Genomic DNA, 24,007 nt, shown 5'->3' with positions numbered 1-24,007 from the left:
CGACCAACAAGGATGCGAGGACCCGTCCAACGCTGCTTGCAGCTTTAATTATTAGTTGTTACTGTATTATTGTTAAATATTAATCAAACTGAGGTAAATTAGATGTGCGTAAATCTTTTAATTACTCTCAAATGAGCATTGCTGCAAAGTGACCAGTTTTTCCAACTTAAGTATTCACTTTGCCCAAACATAAATGCAAAACATGATTTTGTTCTTTCCGCTTCTTTGTAATCCTACAGCAAGAAAAAGGCGATTGAGTTGCAGCACAAAATTCTGAAGAAATGTGGACATCGGACTGACAATGCAGAAGTAATAAACCTAATTTTCACACTTTTGCTGAAATTAGAATACCAGTTAACAGGGACAAAGAGCAGTTTTAAAGTTAATAGAAGTGCCTTCACCAAAGCTCCAACACACCTTTTGCAATGATGACAGATCTTTATCATCCAACACCTAGAATTTGCCACATGAATGAGCATGCATTTTAAACTAATCCTAATCTCCTCTTCTCAACGTCAAACCTTGTCTCTCTGATAAAGGGCTACTCCACTGATTTCACTTTCTTGAAGATGAGGGACTCACAAGAGATAGGTTAAAGAAAATTCAGCAGAAATGGCCAACATATGCTGACTTTAACCCTGTAAGTAAAGGTCAAGACCCACAAATGCTGCATCCACATTTCCCATCATGCAACTTAACAGGACCTTTCATTACAGCTGCCAAATTCTCTCAATCCCAAAACCTCAGTTTATGATTCAGGCTCTTTCTCCTTTGTAATAACTGACCTCTCAACCCTAATTCAGCTTCAAATAATATTTTAAAAAACCATCACTCTGTAGCTCTAAAACACTAAAACTAGTTGCTTCTCATCAAATGTGAGACCAAATGTCCATCGGCACCCTGAAAAGTCTGAATAAATCAGTGGAATTACACAACATTTATCACATTATCATTTGTTTTTACAGGCATGAGTTTTATGTAGAAGTACACCATGAGGACTTACTGGCTTCATTATTGGCTGTGTGGCATAGCCAGGCTTTATTTTGGTTGGGCTGTGGCCACCCTGGGTCACCATTAGGCTCCGCCCCTGCAGAGATCAAGAATAAGAGATTTTTATTTTTTGGAAAAGCAATGCATTTTTGTAGCCTATGTATGCACCCCAAAGAGATGCATCAACACTGCTATGTATTTGAAGCTATGTTTCTATTGTTCAATGTAAGTCCAGTCTTGGCTCTCATTTTCGCTTTGTTTTGCTCTTCACTTATTCCCTGAGGGATAACACAGGCTCTGAAGCTGCTAACTGCTTCACAGTGTTCACCAGCCATTTGCTAACTTAATCTGTCTGTCTTATCTTGACTGTCAACTCACCTGTGGGTGTGAGTGCATGAAAACCTTACGTCTGACTCTAGGTCTCATGACACTGATCTGAGCAGTGCCATGTTTAACTCACTCAGAATTTTTAATTATTTAGTAAACTGCTTTAATCAGAGCAGAGGGCTGATGGTCTCAGCAGTGGGCTCATCTACAAGTAGGACATATTTCCCCTTGGATTATTACAGTTTTGAGCTACTATGTGAATGCAGTGGCGACAAGCACATGCATTGGGCACTGATAGGAACTTTTTCAGGGACACACAGTCAAAAAATGAGTAGAAGCAACACGTCTGAGCAGATTTGTTTTCTTCGAAGTAAATGCGTCAACAGAAGACAACTGGACTTCTCTTTATTTGGTTCTTGAAGAGGTTTCACTTCTCTTCCTCTGCTTTGACTAACTGATCAAAACACTTCCGGTAAAGACATTCATCAAACCTCCAAAATAGCTGTTATGTACTGTCAAAGGAGAATAATTAAGTCAAATACAGCAGACACTGATAGAATAGAAGTAAACAGTGCTTTACACTTTTCTCTGCCCCGAATTATTGCAAACTGTATATCTTTCCATTTTACGATATGGTATGATATATTAATTGATGTGTAAGTGATCGATAGTTGCAGTCCTGTTCTAGCACCATTTAGTGACTGAGCCAGATGGGAACAGACCCATAATGAATAAGTGGGACTCCCTTTATGTCTCTTAAGTGAGGAAGCCTCTTGGATGAGAGGTGGAAAAGTTCAGTTGTTTTCTACAGAAGCACCCAGAATGACTAGAAACAACACACACAATACAATGACATAAACTACAATGTGCAAAACTCACATCATGTGAAGATTTGGACTGTTTTGTCTCAGGAAACTTTAAATGACCTTTAATGGCCTCCCATCACAAGTAGCATGAGCTGTGAAGAGTGTAAGCGTAGATTGAGGTTCCTTTCTTCTACCTCATCTCACTTATATCACATCACCATCACACCTCAGGCTTTGGCCAAACTTCACTCTGATCCTCAGCATCCCTCAGGCTGACTGCAGGAGAGCTGCTGTCCTTGCTCGCCACCCAGTGGTCACATTTGGAAAACGGTGCTTTTCGCTCCTTTAGTATCTGCCAGGGGCCATTTTGAACCGCATGGCGGTGTTATCACATGCTCGACTGGTGTGAGTAATGTGTAAGACAGAAATAAAAAGGAAAACAAACAAACAAACAAACGAAACCTTGAATTCGATACCTGCGCCTGCAGCCAAACAGCAAAACACATTACACTTCTCAGGCAATTTCAGTGTGAGGATCATCTAAAGATGGTGAGTTTTGGCATTAAAAAATATTAATGGTAGTTTCACTCTCATGTTTAGAAGCAGTTATTAGGTTTACTGTTACAAATGTGCATTTTTTTTTTTTTTGGTCAGGGCTGAGCTGAGAACAGCAGCCTGCTTTGGATGTCTGATGGAAGTAGAGACATGCATGTTCCATCACATCCAGGATGTGTCTTATGGAGAGAAAATGACGATCTGGATGCAGCATCTGCCTTACAGATGTGGCGTTTGTCCACTTTTCTGAGCAAACAGAACCGAAGAGGTTCATCCTTTTGTTGACTTTACACAAAAATGAAGCACGATCCCTTAAGATTAAATCCGGTTGATTCGGTTTGGGCACTGATAATCAACAGTTTAATCATCTGGCACTGTTCTCTGTTTGAAAACTTTTCTCCCTGGGTTTCATAAACTTGGCCGGTCCCTCCTGTTTGAGGCCAATTAATGAGGCGGCTAAACTCACTAATTGGCCGCTTAATTGGCCCCTGTCAGCGTGCGCACCGCCTCCGCCGGCTCTTAGCGCACCGTCCCTCCCTCCCGCCGCCCGACATCACCATCCCACCTAGTCACAACGATTTAGGGTCAATCTCCGAGACAGGAGGGTGCTCTTACCTCCACCTCCTCCTCCTCCTCCCCCTGGATCCCCCCTTTTCTATCAGTATCTCCCTCCCACTCTATCTCGGTGTTTTATGTCTGCGTCACAACAAGTCGGTGGAGAGCGAGAAGGCAGGGATGATGGCGTCTCTGGCGGCTTGATTCCGGGGCTGCTTTTTTTTTAAATTTTTAAAAAAAAAAATACAAACCCGCCTTATTAGCATCAGGAGAGAGAAAGAGGGAGAGTGAGGGGGGAGGAAGAGAGCAAAAGCGACGGGAACATGACGAAACGGCACCGCGGAGGACGGACAAACTAGATTGAGAGACGGACGGACAGTCAGTCGCCCTCCTCCTCCTCCTCCTCCTCCTCCTCCTCGCTGACGGCTTGACTGACACACACAGGCGCTTGGCACAGACAGGGACATACATGCACATCAGCCACTTTTTGCAAACACGCAGGCTGCGCATCCGAGCGGTCAGTAATTGGGAGATCCACAGCAGATGAGGGCATTTCATGTCCAGCCAGTCCAGGAATCACTGTGACCCCGACGGAAAGGAGTTCGACTTGACAGGTACCCTTCACCGGCCAGCTTACTGTACACATTTGCCTCATCTTCTTCTTCTTCCTCCTCCCCCTTGATTCACAAAAGGCTACACACACTGTTATGCATCCTGCGTCTGTCTTGACTTGAGTGCATGCACTGGAACAAATGCTCAATGTGCAGAGATAATGCCTGCAGAGTCATTCCATGCATCTATTCAAGTTTTTCAGATGTTGGGAGAGGAGGAGAAGACGGCAGCAAAGTGCACGGCAGATGCTTCAGCACACTGATCTCTCGCTCAGTCAGTCAAACTGTATTGCAGTAGTCATCATGCAGTGTTTTTTTGCTCTCTCTCTCTCTCTCTCTCTGTGTGTGTGTGTGTGTGTGTGTGTGTGTGTGTGTGTGTGTGTGTTTGATGTGTGCAGTAATCATTTGTCTTGGTTGTGTACTCACTCTCATCTTCCACTGTGGTGGATACAGGCTGTCACTATGCTCTGATCTAAAAGGAGGAAGAGGAGGTTGGAGAGGAAGGGGGGGTTAGATTTTAACCCCTTTGCACCGACAGCCCCACTGTCTCAGAGGCAGCCGAAAAAATGCCGGGGCCATAAACCCCTCTGTCAGCAATGGCAGCAAAGTATTCAGCGAATAAATCGGATTTCCATTTCACATGAGCCCTGCTCTCCCCCTCTCCCCTCTCTGTCTCTCTCCTCAGGATGGGGGGAGTAAGTGAAGGAGATGATGTGTTGGCTCGATGGAGTGATGGACTACTGTACCTCGGCAATGTGAAAAGAGTAAGTGCATGTGGGAGTGTGTGTGTGTATGTGTGCGAGTGTGTGACAGAAAGACACTTTTGAGTGTGTGTCTGGGAGTGTGTTCACCTGGATTTGAAAAGACTTCCATTTAGTTTTGTCAATCATTCTCTGCTCACCTGCTATCTCCCTCTCAGGTAGATGGAGTCAAGCAATGTTGTCTGGTGAGGTTTGAGGACAACTCCGAGTTCTGGGTGCTGAGAAAGGACATTCACTCGTGTAAGAGGAACTCTTTTACCCCTCCTCCCCTCAGCTAGAGGTGGCTATAGCCTCCTGTTGGGAGAACTTTGTATTTGTTGGGTTGCAAAACGCATCCACTTTAAACACAGAGATGTTCGGTTGAACTCAATGTGGTGGAGTTGAAGGACACTTTGGTATTTCTTCCCCCATGTGAGCTTAATTTTTTGCATGTTTTTGTGTTAAGATCTTGCAGGAAAAGAAATTACAGTCACGTTCAAGGTTATGATTCCGAGCGCTCTGAGTATTCTGATGGGGGCATGTTGAGATGTAATTGCTATATTAGAGTCTATTTATGAATTTATTAGACTAATGGCTCCCCAGGGAGTTGGTGCCCCTGCTCCACCTAGTATCAAGTGAAAGGGGAAGTTGGACTCTTGTTAGGACCAGGCTGAATATCCGCTCGTCAAATGAAGGGAAATCTGAAAGGGTGCAGGAGACACCGAAATCAATGAGGTGGCAAGGATGTGAATCAATATACATAAATTAATGCCGTTGACTGCCTTCTCTCTCTTTCTGTCATCCCCTCTCACATTTACTTCCTCCCCTCCCCTGCCTCTCTCTCTCTCTCTGTCTGTCTTTTTCTGTTTGCCTCAGTTGCTGCTGGAGTGGAAGAAGTTTGCTGTATTTGTGACGCTCCGCCTCTTAAAGAACCACTCATAAATTGTCTTAAATGTCGCCACGGTAAGGAAGCACGCCTCATCATATGATGTCAAACGCTGGTTCTCCACCAGTTCTTACGCTGACCTTGAAGATCTGACACAGTCGGGTAAATAACGGCGGTGCTCTTTAAAGAAAGGAAAAAAACATCACAGGAAACCATGTAGCATAAATGATATTTATGACTTCTTGCACCTGCATCCTGACTGGAATAAAAATGAATGAGACAATAAATAGACACAGAAGTTTAAGGACTTTAATGCCACAACATATTTTTACCAATTTAACCATGTGAACTCTAGGGAGTTTATGGATGTTGTTATAGATACGGTCACATTTTTACTCACTGTGGGCTCACTTTTTGTGGCACTTTAAAGTCATGCACCTCTATGGAAACAGCACAACCATGGCTAAGAGTAGAGCAAACTCAAAAATGTCTTTTGTGCAGTTTAGTAAAGTTGTGATTCCATAAATTGTAACAAAAAAAAATATAATAATATTAAAGAAGGAATTGTTTTTTGGTTAGTCTTTAAAAAGCAAACTGGAATCAACATATTTAATGTGCCCACAGGTGTTACCAATAATGGAAAAAATAACGGTGACTCTGTATACTATAGATATTTTACTATTTACATTTTTTCATTTGTTTCCATACTTGTCTTCTCTCTGCTCTGTGTAAACACAGCCTGCAGTTCAGTCGAATAGTCCTTGAACTTTTGCAGCGTGACTGTTTTTCACAGTTGTATCAGTCATGGCTCCTCAGTTGCACTTAGTAAGACAGAATTTTAAAATTAGACATCTAGAATATATAGTGATTTTGATGTAAAATATCACAATTTTGAGCTTAAATCAATTTAATGCATGTAATATTTTCCAGATGAAACTGCATGACACACATGATTAATTCAATAACCACTGGAAAGTTGGAAAACTGACAATTAGTTTTGTTTTTACAGTTTTTGACTCTGATCAATGGTGTAATTTTGGTAATTTTTTAGAGTAACATGCCTTTTAAACCCCTTCAGTGTTTTGATTTTGAGGCTTGAAGGGTTGAAGATTGCTTGCAGATGTGTTTTAAAGCTTCTTCCAGCTGATATGATAATTGCATAATTGAACAATCCTAAAATGACACCCTCTTCTTTTCTCTTACTGAACAATACTCTAAAACAATTTCAATAGCTGGACAAGTTGTCTCCTACTCCACCTGAAAAGTGGCTTTTCACTGAACAGTTGGTGCACTGAAAGCTTCAAGCGTCCTCATCACACTTTTTTAAAAGCTGCATATTGGACCATGATTGACTTCTAAACAAGTTCAAAGTGTCCAAGTCCAAAGTGAGCACAGAGAAAGTTTCCCACTTCAAAAGATTTTCCAAAGCAGCCTTCTCGTGTCAAACTCTGCACATGCATTATTCTGCACAGTGAAGGTCACACATCCAAGTGGAGTAAAAGCACATTTAAAACTATTATGATGAAATGAAACATACTGAAGTGCAAGTGGGAGGAAGTTTTAGAAACAGCAGCAGGATGCGCAAGCAGGAAATGGCAGCAAATTTTACCGTTGTGTCTTCACAGCTCTGTCAGGCAAACAAGCCCGCTGACAGTTTGTTTTTTAGGGAGAAAGCTTACAAACATACTCCCTGCTCCCTGGATGCAAATAGTATAGTAGAATGTTTTGCATTCTGCTGAAACAAACTGGCAAAGCACTAAACATGGAGCTGCTCTGCCATTATTGTCACTCCGGCTGTGCTGTCTGTCTTGTAAACACGAATTAAACGCTCTGCCTCCTCCTCCCATTACAGGTTATCATCCAGAGTGCCACACGCCAACCATCGAACCGGAAGCTGACAGCGATTCGTGGATATGTCGGCAATGTGTCTTTGCAGTCGCAACCAAGGTCAGGCTTCTAATCTCTCCGTCTCGCACTCGGGGGGGAAAAAACATTCAGTGTGTAATATGGGAGAACTCCAGTCAAATATATCAAGCTGTGCTGCCACTACTCTGTTGTGTACAGCAGGTAATGCGTTTATTCGAGGCAAAAGCACACTAATTCTCTCTGTATTGACTTCAGTATTAGATGTTCTACATTGTGTCGGTCAAATCATGAGCAATCAATAGTTATGAAGCTGAAAAACTACGCTGGAGTTGAGAGAAGTACATTTAAAGTCAATCAATCACTTGTGCTCCAGTTCTGTAGATGTGAGATGAGAAAGCAGCCACTTAATTGTCAATCACTCAATGTCCATATCTCATTGTCCAGACTTCCGCTGCCTCGGACACTATCTCTCACAGCTGACCTACAATAAAATGAGACGAATTGGCATCTCCCCACTGAATGTGATCCGTCTCCTCAGCTGTTCTAACATGACAGTGATTTGAGGGGTCACCGACCAATCAGCTCTGCCCTAAAATTGTGTTCGCAGAGAGGCGGGGCCCTCAAACGGGGACGCTTCGCTCGGCTCATGCAGTTCATGAAACTGCGGCTCCCCTACCAGCTATCGTCTTTGGACTGGGACCCGCAGCATCTGACCAATCAGCAGCAGTGTTACTGCTACTGTGCCGGACCTGGAGAGTGAGTGACCTGCCTGCAGAAGCCAGTCTTAGTTCGACTGTACATCTCATGTATGCTCTTTTATTCCCTGAAAACGCTTCAAATCATCTATGACAAAGTCATCTTGTGCATTACTTAAATTGCATGAGTTTATCAGATGTGTGTCAAACACTACAAGCAGGAGTTTGTTTTGTCTTTTCTTGACATGGTACATGAGAGAAGTGTTCTGTATCAGCTCAGTGGCTGTCAGGTGAGTCATCAATAAATAAAAGTACACCAAACTATCTTTTAAATGTACTTCCTATGTTTTCCTATCTCAATCCATCCAGCTGGCACCTCATGCAGAATAAAGCAAACTCCCAGCTGACATATCTCTGTGAGCAGTGGGACGTGATGAGATGAACCATCAGCTGCAGTCATCAGCCCTCAGCCGTCCCTCAATTATACATAAATACAAACTTGTCAGGTGACAGCTGTTGGACACGTTCATTCATTCATTCATGTGTTTAAAGTCTGCTGTATTTTCTTGTTGTGTGACTGCAGGTGGAACCTGAAGATGCTGCAGTGTGGAAGCTGTGGTCAGTGGTTCCACGAGGCCTGCACACAGTGTCTAACCAAGCCATTGCTGTACGGAGACAGGTACGTTACACTGCTCGAAGATGATCATTTTGTACACTCACAATTAGAACTTTGATCAAATCATTAAATGAACGTAAAGCAGGTTGTCTGGTAGGACTTTGGTGTCACTGATATGCATTAAAATGTTACTTTTGACCATACATTCAGTGTGCAAATATTTGAAGTCCTGATGACAGTTACAATAAATGTAGTTAATCTAATGTGCCATATAATTTAAAACACTAAATCATCTTGCTTTTAAATCATTAAAATAAAGAAAAAATAAAGGAAGACATTTTATTGCACTTTGTATTTACGTATGAACACATAAAAATACATAAAAACATACGAACACGTCTGTTAATATAAGTGCAGATGCTGAAATTTCTAATCAGCCAATAATATCATCACAGTGTATTAGTCAGAATCTAATATGTGAATTTTGTTTTCATGGAAGAAATCTGATTTCTAGCTTTACCCAGTTTACATTGATTTTTGTTCCTTATTACTGCTCATCACAGGCTATTTACTTTATTAGGTTCAAAATCCAGTTTGGACAGTGGAGAAACTACCACTGTTATCTCTGGTTATAAACTTGATTATGAATTTTCATAGATTTCTTTTCCTTATTCCCACTCACCACATGTTATTTTCTTTGGTAGGTGCAATATGCAGGTTAGATTGAGCAGAAAACTATTTGTGTTGTAAATTGCAGCTAATTAATCAATTAGTTTTGCAAAGAATGTCAGAAAATACAGAAAAAAACATGCAATGTCCACAAATTCATCCCACCAACATTTGAAAAGCCAACAATGCTTAGTTTGCAATCACATAAAGAGAGAAAAAACATATTTTAGAAGTTGAAACCGGTGAGACATTTTCTGTGAATAAATAAGAAATCACGGATCTGCTATCAAAAATGTGAGTAGTGTCAGCAGTAGAGTCTGGTTTGATTAAGATAAACAGTTCTAGATGTCCCCATGACAGCTCCACTTGTCAGAGAACTGCCTTAATTAGCTTAAGACTAAACTATTAGTGCGCACGCTGATGTACTCAGAGACTCGCGCCACAAGGACAAGAGCTCATCACACACCGAGAACAAAGGGCCAGTGACAGACACCGGAGCAGCCATATCACCTCTCTGCTCGGAGCTCACATGTGATGCCGGGTGGATATGCAAGCTGCTGAACGCGGTGCAGTTTGATCGGCCGCCTCTCATGCGTGTAATAAAATGTATCCATCCATTAAGTTATTATTGTCATTAACCATCTGTGTTAGCCGACTGGGTTTTACACCCATCCCGACACTGTGTTCCTGCCAAACCTGTCTGAGAGTATGGGGGGGTGGGGGAGGGAGGGGAGGGATTAGATTTAGATTGACAGGCGGGGAGAGTGAGGCCGGATTGGTACAACATCTGCTGAGCAGGTGATGGAGGAAGAGTGAAGACTGAGTTCACAGTTGGAATAGCAAGCATGTGCTGCCATCATAGCGTGTCTGCGCTTCATCTTTCCCGCTGACCTTCATGCATATAGAAGGACGGATGCACACAGTGCTGTTGTGGTACGAGTTTCAGCTTTGGGGGTCACTCAGTGCAGAATGTTATTACAGAGGAAGAGAAACACCTGTCTGTTTAATTCCAGGCCAGGTTGATCTGCGTAAATGTCGAAAGAAGCCATATAGTGACTGCAAGGAAATGGGAACAGGAGGAAGAATTGTGAAGCTTTTTTTTTTTTTTTACCTTATATAGTCAAAAAATAGTAAACGCAATGATTAGAATTCTGCAAGGTTACAAAACACTTCACATGCAGAGAGAAAAGGCAGATTGTGCAAGCAAGAATAAATACAAAATTCACATGTTTACACATTTTGTAGATTAACTGACACACTGATTGAGAGAAATGTACTTGTCTGACTTTCTGATGTTTTTTTCCATGTGTCTGTTTTAGGTTTTATCAGTTCCAGTGCTCAGTTTGTACAAAGGGACCAGAGACAATCCAGAGACTACCCATGACATGGTGATTTTTACAGTAACAGTACAGTGACAAACAATCTGACACAAAAGTACATTCCATTTAATTTTTGCTTTTTCACACATCACAGCCTGTAAGAAATGACAGTGTCATATATTGAATAGGCTCACAATATTTTAAGATGTATTTTAAAAAAATGTTTAATATCAAATGTATTTTTTTGTGTTTTACCTGTCTTATTGACTAATTCCTATATTTTTATCTGAAATGCAGGGTGGATTTGGCTCATTTAGTGCTCTACCATCTCTCGCTGTGCTGCAAGAGGAAATACTTTGATTTTGACCATGAAATCCTGTCCTTCACCAATGAGAATTGGGACTCGTTGCTTCTAGGCGCGGTATTGATATTTCTCCGTTTAAGCACCATGATGAAATGATGTGAAATGCTGCCAGGCTTTTTGCGTTTGAGACTTAAAGCCTATTAACCACCATTAAAGTAAAAATTTAAAGTTAAAAAAGTGTGACCTCTGCGTAAGCTTAAAGGGGAACACCGAGTTAAAGAGTTCAGTGTTTTCATAATGGAGGACAGCGGCTGGTGACAGAAGCCAACAGAAGCTCGAACTGATGAGCTGACGTGACCCTCACCATCTGACCATCCGTTACTTTTAGACAATCATTTCAACTGTTCATCTGCTGCCTTTAGCTAAAATATGTATAGTTTGTCTAATTCTCTTTTAGTTAACTATTTTAAACGTTTATTCAATACATTTAGCAAACATTTCATCTATTTACCTTACATTTATAGCTATTTCAAATGTTTATCCATTGCTTTATGTGAAAGCAAAGTGTTTTATATAATATTTCTAACCTATCCCTGGCTTTTCGTTAACTATTTCAAATGTTAATCCAATAATTTTAGGTGCTTCAGCTTATTATCCATCACTTTCAGTTAACTATTTCGGTGTATGTACAGTTTATCCATTTCTAGCCATTTAACCCTCTGAACCCCACAAACTTTCTTGGTATCTTTTTGCTCAATCACACATTTATTCTCTTTGGGCTCATGTTTTACTGCAGTATAAAGTTCTGTTTCCCTATGGTCACAACACAAACATAGCTAGAAGGTTAGAGAAGTCAAAAGTATCTTTTGTGCAGTACGACATACCAAAACTCCTAAAAACAAATCAAAATGGCTAAATGTTTTTGGTTATTTATTTGTATAAAATTGGAAAAAATGGAATCAGCATGTAGAACATTTTTCCAAATGCCTACAGATGTTACCCTCATTGGGTTACCCTCATCTTCCAACAGCTTGCTGCTCTGTGTGCTGTTTTTGAGCCATGCTGTATTTATATTTTTGATCAAGTGTGTTTTATTTTCCTCATAGTCTCCCTAACTAGTTTCCACACTTATCTCTTCTCTGCTCTGTGAAGTTTCTGGCTCTGACAAATGGTGCTACTTTGGCACTATATGAAAAGAAAAGAAAAGAAAAGAAAACCTGCTTTTTAAACCTTCCAGAGGGTTTTGGAGTTCAGGAGGGCAACCTGTTGACCCATAGCTACTTCATTACTATTTAGCTGTTTCAACTGTTTACCCATAACTAGCTAGATAAAATACTTTTAGCTAATTATTTCAGCTGTTTCTCTGTTCCATTTAAATTTTAGCTATTTCACTGTCAGTAACCAGTCGACTAACAAGTTGTCTGATGTTTGTCAAATACTTGTTACTATTGATTTGAACTTATTTGTCTGATACATTTAGTAGTAGTCTTCTCTGCTCTCATGGTAACTATTGTTTTCATGCCCTCTCATTTGCAAGTCAGTTCAAGTAGAGTAGAATAAACTGTTTCGTCGTCAAGGGGAAACTTATTTTAAGCACAATTCTACACTCTGTTATTTTACACTAATAAATAGAAACAAGACATTAAACTATACAAAAAGGACATAAATATATTGCATATTGCTCCACATGCTCTGTTGAAGTAGTTTTTTAGTATTGGAGTTTAGCAAATGTGGAGTTCATACTTTTTATTGTAGTTAACTAAATATTGTGACAATAAATTTGGAAGCATTCAGACCACTTTACCCTTTTTTGATTTATAGTATATCCTCTATAATTATCCTTGTTGTTTTCTAATATTTGACCAGAATGTGGTGTTTCCTCTAATCCTGACCAGCTTTGTAAACACAAATAAGCTTGGTTAAATCTTCAAACTGGACTATGGGCTTGGGGTTCTCCTTTAAGTTGTTGTTAGAAGACATTTTAAAATGTATGTTCAGTCATCACATGACAGCAAGGTGGTTCAGCCAAGAGTTAATTTTCCATATCAGCATTACTGCTGTCAGCAATTGTTACAGAAAATGATTGTGTGCATTAAAGGTTTTCTGTCTGATGGTCGTCTGCAGTGTAAACACAGCTTTGATTTTTCATTCCTGTCTGTCCTCCAGCTCTCTGACACGCCAAGGCAGGACCGCTGTCACAATCTCCTCAACGCTCTAAACTCCCACAAGGACAGGTAAGTCATCGCATATGATGAGAAGAATAAACACCAACCACACATGAGTGGATTGATGAGTAGCACTCTATGAATAGAGGTGTCTTCTTAGTGCTCCGTAGTTGGTAACATTGGACATGCAGGCTAAAATGAGCGAAGGGGAATGTGTGACTTTGAATAAAGAGAGAGCCAAATGTAGCCGCCAGTTACACCAGATGAAATGTAACACTTGTCGGTGCTTATTTTACCCTGTTAGCAAAAGCAGCAAGTCTCTGGTATTAAATCAAAACAACCAGTCTAGAATTGTAATTGCTATGAGTGGATTTTTATAGATATATAACTAAAAAAAAAAAAAAAAAAAAAAAAACAACAACAAACCTTGCGGCCAAAAAAACAGCTAATTTCTCTGGGCAGTGTCTGCTGTAATTATGTGGAAGTAAATTACACAGTCACTATCTTGTGAAATGCTCCTGAGCTTTTCATCAGGAGAATAAGTACATTATGTTGCACAACTTTTAATTCATCATCAAAGAAAAGTAATGAAAAACACCCACGCATAAGGTGATGATGCATTCTGAGAACCGAGCTGTACTCTCTGTTTCTTCAGGTTTGTTTCTGGAAAGGAGATCAAGAAGAAAAAGTGTCTTTTTGGACTTCAAGTTCGAGCCCCGCCGCCACTGACGTCGGATTCGTCGCCCCTCATCACCGACCCACCTATCAACATCACGCACCGGAGAAGGTCAGAGTAAGGACAGTGTCTCTCAGTGTGGCTCTTATCTCAAGAAGAGCTGTGGGATTCCCGCTGGGCACATAGTCATTATGCATGAACAATTAACTTAGGAATCAAAGGACTGCAATTTTCATACTCCAGCTTAAGTATCAGTGTCTTGATATTTTCTGAAAAAAGCATAAAACTCATGTGTGTATCTGTGTACATCCATAAACGTGTGTATGTGCACTTGGATTATCATGTGTCATGTCAATTTCATAGACATAATCATTTTTAGTATGTAGTGGATGATTATCAGGCTGAATTATAATGAAAAACATTGCAGAATAGGGCAGTCTTGGAAGAAAGGGGGAAGGATTGTAGCAGGTTCTATAACTCATATGATTTCAGTATCTGAAACAACTGAAACAGTATATAGGTGTTTTAGAAATGTATCCTTGATTGCCCTTTCTTTCCTCAAATTGCTACACGCTGCAAATATCCACAGCATGATGACTACTTCAGCTACAGTGAAGTCAGTTTGCAAATGGACAGGTGGTGTTTGGATGGCCACATCAGAGGCATCAAATATCAGTTTATCCCTTTCCAGAGATATCTGTTGTCTAATTATATACTACTTCAGCTTAACTGGGAACCAGCAGTAAAGAATAAATACTAAAAGACACAGAAGCTATAGTCTTCCCTCATAGCTTTCCCGTTCAGCATCTGCGGGTAAAAATGGCCATATTGGTCATCATTTGGCTGCTTTGTTGATCCACCACAGAGGAAATTTGCTCAGCAGCTTCAAGTTAGATTGAGATAAAGTTTAATGGGAGAGAGGAAAGTACAGTTGGAAAATCCATTTTGAAAGTCAGTGTAGAGCACATAAATGGTCAGATTTGAATGATAAAAAAAAATCTGCCAGTGTTAGATTAGGCTTCAAAATAGTGTAAAAATAAGCAGCGTTCTCTGCTCTGAAATGCTGGGGGTGTGTCTGCTGATGGAGCTAACTGTCAGCTTTCACAGGAGCCCAAATGAACTGTATTAACCACGCAAACTGACCTGAGTTTGTTGTTGAGATTAGATGTGAAATTGAAAACTGTTGGGATATTTTCATCGCTTTGCAGCTGTGGACTATTATCTACTGTAATAAATTAAGCCCACAAGGCAGCTTTTACTCATTGGTGGTCATGTACGGCCGTTGATGGCACCAGATGTCAGTTTAGCCTCATTCACCAGTTACGGCAGATTATCTGTGAATCCAAGTTTGCACACCTGCTGTAAAATACTCACTGCAAAGTATTGCATTAGTGCATCATCGAGCCATGATTTCTGACATGCCCAAAATATCCTGAACATTAAAGTGATGAAAAGCTGTCCAGTACAACAAAGTTCACACAACATCTCTCTCAGCCCGAGTGAGGGCTGATCAGATTGAGTGAGAGGAGCAGGTCTGAGATTCTTGAAACAATTTACAAAGGTCAACCACTCAGACATATAACATCTGCTATGGATGACTTCTAAACCTTCACTGGATTTGCTGAATATTTGTCTAGTGACGCCATCAGGTCAACATTCCCACCTCACCCATTCTCTCACATCTGTGACCCCGACTAAACTGACTAATGGCAGGATTTTCTTGAAATTAACTGCCATGAAATCATTATCTTTTTTTCATGCTGCAACTACTAGAAACAGACTTTCATTGAATTCCCTGTTGCAGAGCAGAAATATTAAAGTTTCATGTGCAGGCTGTAACATTAACTCTCCTCAGTATATAAACCCTTTCTATATTAACACTTCGTATGATTTCCTCTTGTATCCCCTCATAATCCGCTGGCCGTATTGCCACGCAATTTGCCGAACAAATTCACGCTAGGAGGAGGATAAATCCTTTTCTTTTTAATGACTCTGTGGTCTTTTCTTTCATTGCCCTCAGGACAAAAGCACACATTTAAATTCCCTTTTTCTGGTAAAGCTCTGAAAAGTGTGTTGTCCATTCTATGTGAGCTTGTAATGGACATTTTTAGCCTCTAGGAGACTCGTTTTCATAAACAAGTTAAGTTTCAAGTAGAAGAAGAACACAGGGAATGAGAGGGATTTAAGGGATGCAATTTTGGCTCATATATGCTGAAAATGTGTTAGTAATACGTCACAGTCATTCAGTGTATCATCTCACTGCTGTATTATGCCTCTCAGTAGGCCTTTGCAGAGACACGCTAATAAACTAAACATTGCACTTGGGGATTGTAAGTGTGTTTATGCTTCTATCCTAATTCTTGTATGTTTTGCTCCCACTTCAGCCCTTTGTCACTACCCTGCCAGAGGAGAGTTGGGGGGCCAGAGTCGCGTAAATCAAAGCGTCGCATCATGGAGACACAGGTCAGTGCCTCTGTCTCCAGCTCAGGAAAAGGGGGAGAGGTCTGGGCCACAACACCTCTCTGATATTTTCTTTCCTTCTTCTTTTTTTAAAAAATGCAGCCAGGTAAACAGCTCTCTGTGATCCAAATAACCTGTCAGTCAGACGCTGTGATGAGGGTTCATTTCACAGTCTAGATCAGTCTGTGTCTTTTTTTCCACCCAGTGCAGCTCAGTGCCTCAGTATTTCTCTTTTTATTTATCTTCTCTTTTTTGCTGTATGTTTAAAGCCTGAAAATGCTTTAGAGTATGTGGTTAGAGTAAAGGCAGGGAGCGCGTGAGTGATGGAGTGTTGCGTGTTTGGCTCAGTTAAAATGTATAATTCAAATCCAATCTTGGCTGTGCAAAAACCTGCTCATGTATTTCATCAACATCTGCAGTTCAGCACCGCATTTATCATGATCATCAAACCCAATTCCCAGAGGATCGCGCTGAAACAAGCAACATCACATGTGGTGGTTACTATTTTTACACAGCATTCTTAACCGTGAATGCTCATTGTACTCCTCCTACACATCACTGTGATCCGTGTGTGTTTTCTACAGTAATCCTGGAACAATACGCTTCAGAGAGCATCCGTTTTCACTCTGGCATATCCAGGCCCCATTGTGCCCCTCTGATTGATGCTAATTTCTGTCCGCCTTGGAGGAGCAGCACCGTTGTAGTTGGGAAAGTGAGATGGGAAGAAATGCTGATATGCGTAGCCTGGGATCACTTCCAAGTGCACTTTGCAGTCAATTACAGTTTGGCCAGGTGGCGCTGGCACCTTGACAGTGCAGCACTGACAGAGCACATCCATTTAAAGGCACAGACGTCGACTAAGGCCACTGAATAATAAGCTCCCATCCTAATAGCAATGCCAGAGAAGGGAATGATAATGGGCCTAGTGTGGTGCTATATGTCACAGTCCAGCGATGAGAAATCTTTCAGTGTCGTCCTCCCAGATGATGTCTCCAGTGACGGATGGCTGTGATGATCCTGTGATGTTTTTACTTTTCATGGGTCGTGAGTTGGCTGAGAGCCGCCTCACTAACCAGTCAGCTCCATGAGATGTGCTATAGAGGTGATGCGTTTAAGCGGGACAACCTATGGCTGTGTCTGATGAGCCTTGATGATGTGGCTCGCATCCATCCCATTATTTATTTGGATGTATAGACATATCTGCCCATTTTTACCCTCAGGCAACGCAAGAACATGGAATTCAAGGTCTTATATGTTTTTTATGAATGCAAAAATTATACAAAATGTATAACCACTCAATTTTAATGTGTTTCCACTCTGATTTTCAGTACACTCACATTTATCTAGCTGCACCTATAAGAAACATTCAGTGTGCAGAATTAACTTAATGCATGAGTGACCATGGAGGTATCGGAGCTTGATTGACTCCTGTGATGATGTTGGCATCCAGACTCATGCTGATCTGTGTGTGTCTCCTGTGCCCAGGCTTGTCCACCTCCAGTTGCTGCCAACCCTATTGAGCTGCTGCCATGTTGCCATGGCTACATGGGAGGGGCCAGCCTTTACAACTCCAGGAAGTCAGAGGAGGAGCTTAACTTGAGGTAAAGGTAGATGTACTGGTTTGTTTCTGTGGTGGCATATTAATAACCCTCTGAAGCCCAAGCGGTTTAAGGGTATTTTTGCTCCATTTTTACTTGCCGTGGGCAAATTTTTCAATGCAATACAAAATCCCACAACTTCACGGAGACAGCACAACCACAGTTAGAAGAGGAGGAAACACAAAATGTCTTCTGTGACATAGATATAGATCCTTATATCCCATAGATATTTCACTGCTTACGTTTTTTGTTTCTATACTTCTCTGCTCTGCTTTTGCATGGCCTGCAGTTAAACCCAGTTCAGCCAAAAAGTCTCAGAATTTTTCACATCAAAATATTAGTCGTAGCTGAGTCACTAATGTCTTCACAGTTGCACCAAAGATTGTTATTTCTGCGATGGCATCAAGAGATCTTGTGATGAAGATACCTCCTACTGAGAGTCCTGCACCACCGCAGTGCAATGGAGGATATATATATCTCTGGTAGAGAATGTATTCAATTAAAACTTTGCCAGATTATACTATTTCAAATCCCAGTTTTTAACAATGTCACCAAAACAAACAATCTTTTCCCCTCTGTTATATTCAGATGACAGCAGAAGCCTCAGTGGCAGATAAGTAAATAAACTTAAAGCAGAACTACTGAGACAGAAAAATTCTGCTTTCTGGAGTCTTTACATGACAATACAGGTGGATGAAGATATGATTTTGTTGTAATCACAGTTGCAAACACTGCTGTCAACTTCTGTATCCCATTCCCAGCTCTCCTCCCAAGCGGATGTACGCCCTGTACCACACCACGTACAACGGAAACACTGCACTCTCCAGGAATCTCCATCACTACAACAGGTTTTTCTCCTTCATCATCCACGTCTCTACTAAATCCTGGTTTGCTATTATGTAGTCCATGTCCGGTTGCTAACAGGACAACTATAAATATAGATCATGATCGATTTACATGCATTGGCTTTATGCTAATTAGAAGCATTTGTCAACATACAGTACACCTTGTGTCTCTGAGGAAGAGTTTGTGATAAATTGGGTTAAAAAAATCTTAATAGATCAGTAGACACATAACTGAGCACATCTTTCCCTGCTGGTTTGGCCTCTTCAGATGTTTTTTAGTTGCAATAGTTTTCACAGGTCACATAATAAAATTCAGATCAGCACTGCTCTCATTGACATATTATCAGTTTAGAAAGTTCATATGGAGAACATGTCAGCAAAAAGCTGATAATTGCATCCAGCAAGTTAACTTCATTTGCATAGAACATTTTATGCATTTTGTGCCATAGCATTTACAAGCACTCCGGGAAAACTACAGTAATGTATCATTTCTGCATAAGTACACCTTAGTTGAATGAAAGGGTGAGATACATGCAGAGACTGAGTCTGTGTTACCATCTTGGATGGAAATCTTTGCATTATCTTGTAGTTTCTGACTATCTAATTAACAAGAATGTCCCCAGTTAATAAAGCTGTTTAAAACTTAATTGCTATTTTTATTCTCAGTCTTAATTATTTTGGTGCTGGTTATTTTCCTTTGATGTTGGCTTAAACCTCTTTCATATGATGCCTAAATTTCATCTAATTCATCTGCACCCAATCCCTGTCTCTGACTCGTCTTCATCTCTTCTCATAGTGTGGACGACACCTGCAGGTTACCGCCAACATGCTTCCCGTACCCCCTCAACAACAATGGCAGCCATCACCACCACCATGTCCACCAGCACCACCACAGCCACCAACACCAGCCAGGGCAGAAGCCACTGGAGCCCGTCATCCTTCGTGACCTTCCCCCTTATCAGGCCGGCATGGGCGGAGGTGGAGGTGGTGGTGTAGGAGGAGGAGGAGGAGGAGGAGGAGGAGGGGGAGGGGGAGGTGGCAGTGGAGGAGGTGGAGTGGGAATGGGAGTTGGGGGCGGGGATGGGACAGTGTCCAGGAACTGGGGAGGCGGGGAGGCGGTGAGGATCTTGGCGAGGCGTGTCACACCGGACGGGAAGGTGCAGTACCTGGTGGAGTGGGAGAACGTGAGTTTGTACTGAGAGCGAACACCAGACACAATGACTGTTCCACGGTTGCCACAGGACTACTGTGTACGTGATATGTGGCAGTGTTTAAAGTACGAACGAAACAAAAAGAGAGAAAAAAAACAAAACGTTGCAAATCCAGGTTGCTCTCATAGTATCACCTCTATTCTACATCATTATAACCTCACTACTCGTTACTAAATGTCCCTCTTTGCTAGTGTTTCTCTGATATTTGTACTGTTAACTTTGGAATATGCCTTTGCATTTATCATGTTTTACAGTGATGAGGGAAAGTATTCAAACCTTCTGAAAATTTGTCAATATCTGGGCTACATCAACAGATACAGAAGAAGACAGATTACTGTAGTTCTAGTAGTTATGCAACAGTTCAAAAATAAGTATTACTTCACTGTTTTCAACTAGTTACTGTTTACTTTTAGTTACCACAAATAACAGAGTGAAGAAACTTTAGCATAAAGTATGGAAGCAAAGATAATAGGTCCAAAACTCACTATTTTGAATGTTGTAATTGGTTTAAATGGCACAAAAAACAAAATGTAATGCACAAAGGACAAGTTTTGGTTTAGCTGGGGCAATGTGCTGGACAAAGCTAAAGGAAGATACCGCGGCCTCCAAAGAAATCGTACTTCTTTCAGTCTTATACTAAGCTGAACTAAGTTTCCTCTGGCTGTAGCTTCATATTTAATGAATAGACACTACAGAGGAGTCTCTGTCTTCTAATCCAGCTGTCAGCAAGAAATCAAAGAACTGTACTTTCCAAAATGTGGAACTATATCTTAATTTAAGTCAAGTGGAATCACCATTATTTACATTATATGGCACTTTTTTAGGCCCTTTTTTGCCTTTATTGTAGAGGACAATGGAGAGAGAGACAGGAAATGTGGGGAGAAGAGTTGGAGAAGGACATGCAGCAAATGGCCATGGGTCATTGTAAGACCATGGGCACTGCATCGGGGACTATAGCCCCTGTTCATAGGTTGCCAGCTCAACCAGTTGAGCTACCGGGGCGCCCATATGGCACATTTTTAACAACAGATACTGTGCCAAAGTGCTCTTCATTAGAGAAATAGGAGAAACATTGCATAGTTATCCAACAAGTTTAAATATAATACAAATTCATCCCATTTAAATATTAAGGTTAAGAACCTACAATAATGTAATTAGAATAATAATTTACTTGACTTATTTAAATATTAAGGTTTAGATGCTAAAAAAGTATACAGAAAACCCAACAAATTTAAAGATTCCCTTTGTGTAGTCATTTGGCAATAGGGGACAATCAGCTTAATATGAATTACATAACATACTGTTTTATAAATGGGGCTCAGTAGTTTTAGAATTCCAGCAATTTGCAACACAGCGATTCTTCTTGCGTAAAATGAACTTGAAGGACTAGCAAAGTACCCAGTCAGCACTAATTTGATAATTTGTAGTTCAAAAGATGGAAAGAAGGCCAGCGTGGAAATTGAAAAAAGTTACATTTTCTGTTTTGTAGCTGTTCAAGTGTATTTTAATAGTATAGTTGGCATCATAATCACTGATTATGGCACACATCAAATGAAACTACAAAACTTGACCTTTTTAAGAATACTAGTTGCTTTTCTGTGCGATGAAGTGCCAGCAAAAAATAAATAAAAAAAAATGTAATGCCCATCAAATTTATCCAGAGTTAAAGCCTACATATAGCTGAACATCTTTCCAAACACCCATTACTTATGAGCTCATCAGTGCATAGATATGGAACACAAGAAGGAGCAGAAGCGGAGCTTTGTAATGACGCTTGTCACATATTTATACATACCGAGGTAATTGCATTATGTACACAGATCCAACTTCATCATAATTAATAAACATTTGCCTGGTTTGACACCTCTGCAAGTAGGCTATTGTGTTTACACTCGAGTGAATAAAATAATGACAGTTGTTTCTGTTCAGCACTAAGCACATATTTTTTCCAGATATCTAAGTCATAGCATCATGCTTCTGATATTGTCAGTTTCCAGACAGTTTCCTATACACAGTTATTAAAAGATATATCTCTACTGCCAGCATTTTATGGTGAGATATATGTAAAAACATAACAATGTCTGATTTTTTTTCTCTGTAATACAAAGACTAATATAAAAAATCTGCAAGTAGTAACATCAAATGATGGAAGATCAGGATAGATGAGACTTGTGAAAAAAACAAGGTACAGCATGTATGTCTAGCACTTAAAATGACCAAGATAAGAGCCTTAAAGGCGATGAAATTACCCTAGCTCACAGGGTTAAATGCCACAGTCATTACAGTGATTATCTGTAACCTAGGTGTCTAAAATGACACCTTTTTCAACCAAGTCTTGCCCATTTATAGTCTAGACATCTGAAGCCTCAAGTCACCACACAGGTGTTTAGCGGCTGCTTAAAACAGAGAGAAGTTTTCACATTAGAGTTGTTCTTCTTCAAGGTAACAAACAGAAGCAGCGTTCCCCATCGGTTGATGTCCAAGGAATGAAGCAGCAGCCAACACCACGCTCACCATCAGCCCTCACTTTTGTAGCTCCTCATTCATCAACTTATGTTCACATGGAGTTCAGTGAGAAAATTAACCCAGAGAAATTAGCAGAGATGAATGATCCGTCATCAGTGAGAGGCTTGATGACAGCTAGGCGGCGGCTGCTGGCTGCTCATAAAAAAGCAGTAACCTCTTAATTGCTGGGAAGAGACAGAATATTACAGTCAGTCTTATATTTTTAGCCACGTAGGGGGTAGTTTAATAGCAGAGGAATCTGACTATGGCTCCATAAACAACAAATTCTCTGGAGGTTTTCATGTTTTCTCTCATTGCAGTATGTTAATAAGAGATTGTATACACATTATTATGGGGTTACTTATTTGTTATGTTAGATTTTGTCATACATAATTTACTCTTAGACTACTGTATGTCTTAGAAATAGGAGCCACAAGAGGGCTTTTGTTTTCTAGATAGAATTATATATTCACAATATATTGCTATGATGGAATAACTTTATTTATTTATTTATTTTGATGTGGTTGCATAGTGCCTATATGGGTTGTGTACCTGCAGATTGGTCTGCTGAACAGATGGATGATGAGCGAGGAAGGCTCTTAATCAGCTGACAGACGTGTGAAGGAGGACCAGTTATAACGAACAGGACTGTGATGTTACTGTACATTCCAAAATAACAAGAAAAATAATATATATGTTATTGAAATACATGTTTAAAGTCATCATAACAGATTTTATTTAGGAGAAAATGTGCTTTTTTTGATTATTGTTTTGATGAGAGTTTCAGTTTGAGTCACAGAACATGTAAAAACAAAAGACACCAACTTAAATCCATAGTATCTTCCAGGGTCTATAATTTAACAACAAAGCATAAAGTCTAAATGCATTGATCAGCTGCTCATGTCCCTTCCACTCAGATGTGTTTATAGAGGCAAGAGGTGGTACTGAAGTTGGAAATTTTATCTTTGTGCAACCAGGTTACATAAATCTAGAATACTGTGGTGCAAGTCTCAGAGTTTATATTTTATACAGAGGTTTATTTCAGCAATCTGTTCGATAAAACTTCCATGACATGTACATTTTGTCAGTTTTATCCTTGAAGACAAACCACATTACAGGTTCAGTTGAAAAAGCAAAAGACAAACACAGCATTTATGCAGTTCTAATTGATGCAAAAGAGTTTCTTTGAATACCGACCTCTCTGTTGAATTATTTCCAGTGGAACGATGTTGCATTGCAATTCTCATCCTCCTCAGTGACTATTTGACTGTAGTTTATTAGGAAGGGGTGTGCTGAAAACCTTTCTAGGCGATGGTGATGAATGTATTTGTGTGTTTTCTATGGTATGTCTATACCCGTCAAGTGCTTGTTATAGGTTGTACTCTCGGTGGAACTCAACCAGACTAGTTTAAAACAAAATAGGAGGAAATAAAGACATCAACATTGAGGAAAAAAACATTTATTTTGGGAGACGGAGTCTTCTTTTTCTGATTAGTAGTCAAGTCCAAGTTCAGTTCGATGTATTTTTGGAGAAATTATGTTTGTACATGTATACTCTGCGTTGACACACCTAATATGTAACATGAATAATAAAAAAATTTCACCTCG

At 40.3% G+C, this 24,007-nt stretch overlaps 1 protein-coding gene across 1 annotated transcript; it reads left to right on the top strand.

The window, feature by feature from the left end:
* Positions 1-3,226: 3,226 nt before the first annotated feature.
* Positions 3,227-24,007, top strand: phf1 (PHD finger protein 1). The gene is made up of 15 exons (XM_055014004.1): positions 3,227-3,847; positions 4,530-4,608; positions 4,764-4,845; positions 5,461-5,547; positions 7,323-7,417; positions 7,944-8,092; positions 8,615-8,710; positions 10,636-10,704; positions 10,933-11,056; positions 13,106-13,173; positions 13,760-13,891; positions 16,165-16,243; positions 17,726-17,841; positions 18,600-18,686; positions 19,480-24,007. The coding sequence occupies exons 2-15, from the start codon at positions 4,531-4,533 to the stop codon at positions 19,880-19,882; spliced, it is 1,665 nt and encodes a 554-aa protein (XP_054869979.1). The 5' UTR covers positions 3,227-3,847; position 4,530; the 3' UTR covers positions 19,883-24,007.

The sequence above is a fragment of the Amphiprion ocellaris genome, chromosome 9, assembly GCF_022539595.1.
Source record: "Amphiprion ocellaris isolate individual 3 ecotype Okinawa chromosome 9, ASM2253959v1, whole genome shotgun sequence".
Taxonomy (NCBI): domain Eukaryota; kingdom Metazoa; phylum Chordata; class Actinopteri; family Pomacentridae; genus Amphiprion; species Amphiprion ocellaris.
The sequence above is the reverse complement of the archived record's forward strand: the minus strand, read 5'-3'. Positions and strand labels throughout refer to the sequence as shown.

Excerpts from the sequence above, each read along its gene's own strand:
- phf1 (XM_055014004.1), top strand. The coding sequence starts at position 4,531 with ATGGGGGGAGTAAGTGAAGGAGATGATGTGTTGGCTCGATGGAGTGAT. Across the intron at positions 13,892-16,164 it reads AACATCACGCACCGGAGAAG|CCCTTTGTCACTACCCTGCC; the intron begins GTCAGAGTAAGG and ends CTCCCACTTCAG. Across the intron at positions 17,842-18,599 it reads GAGGAGGAGCTTAACTTGAG|CTCTCCTCCCAAGCGGATGT; the intron begins GTAAAGGTAGAT and ends TCCCATTCCCAG.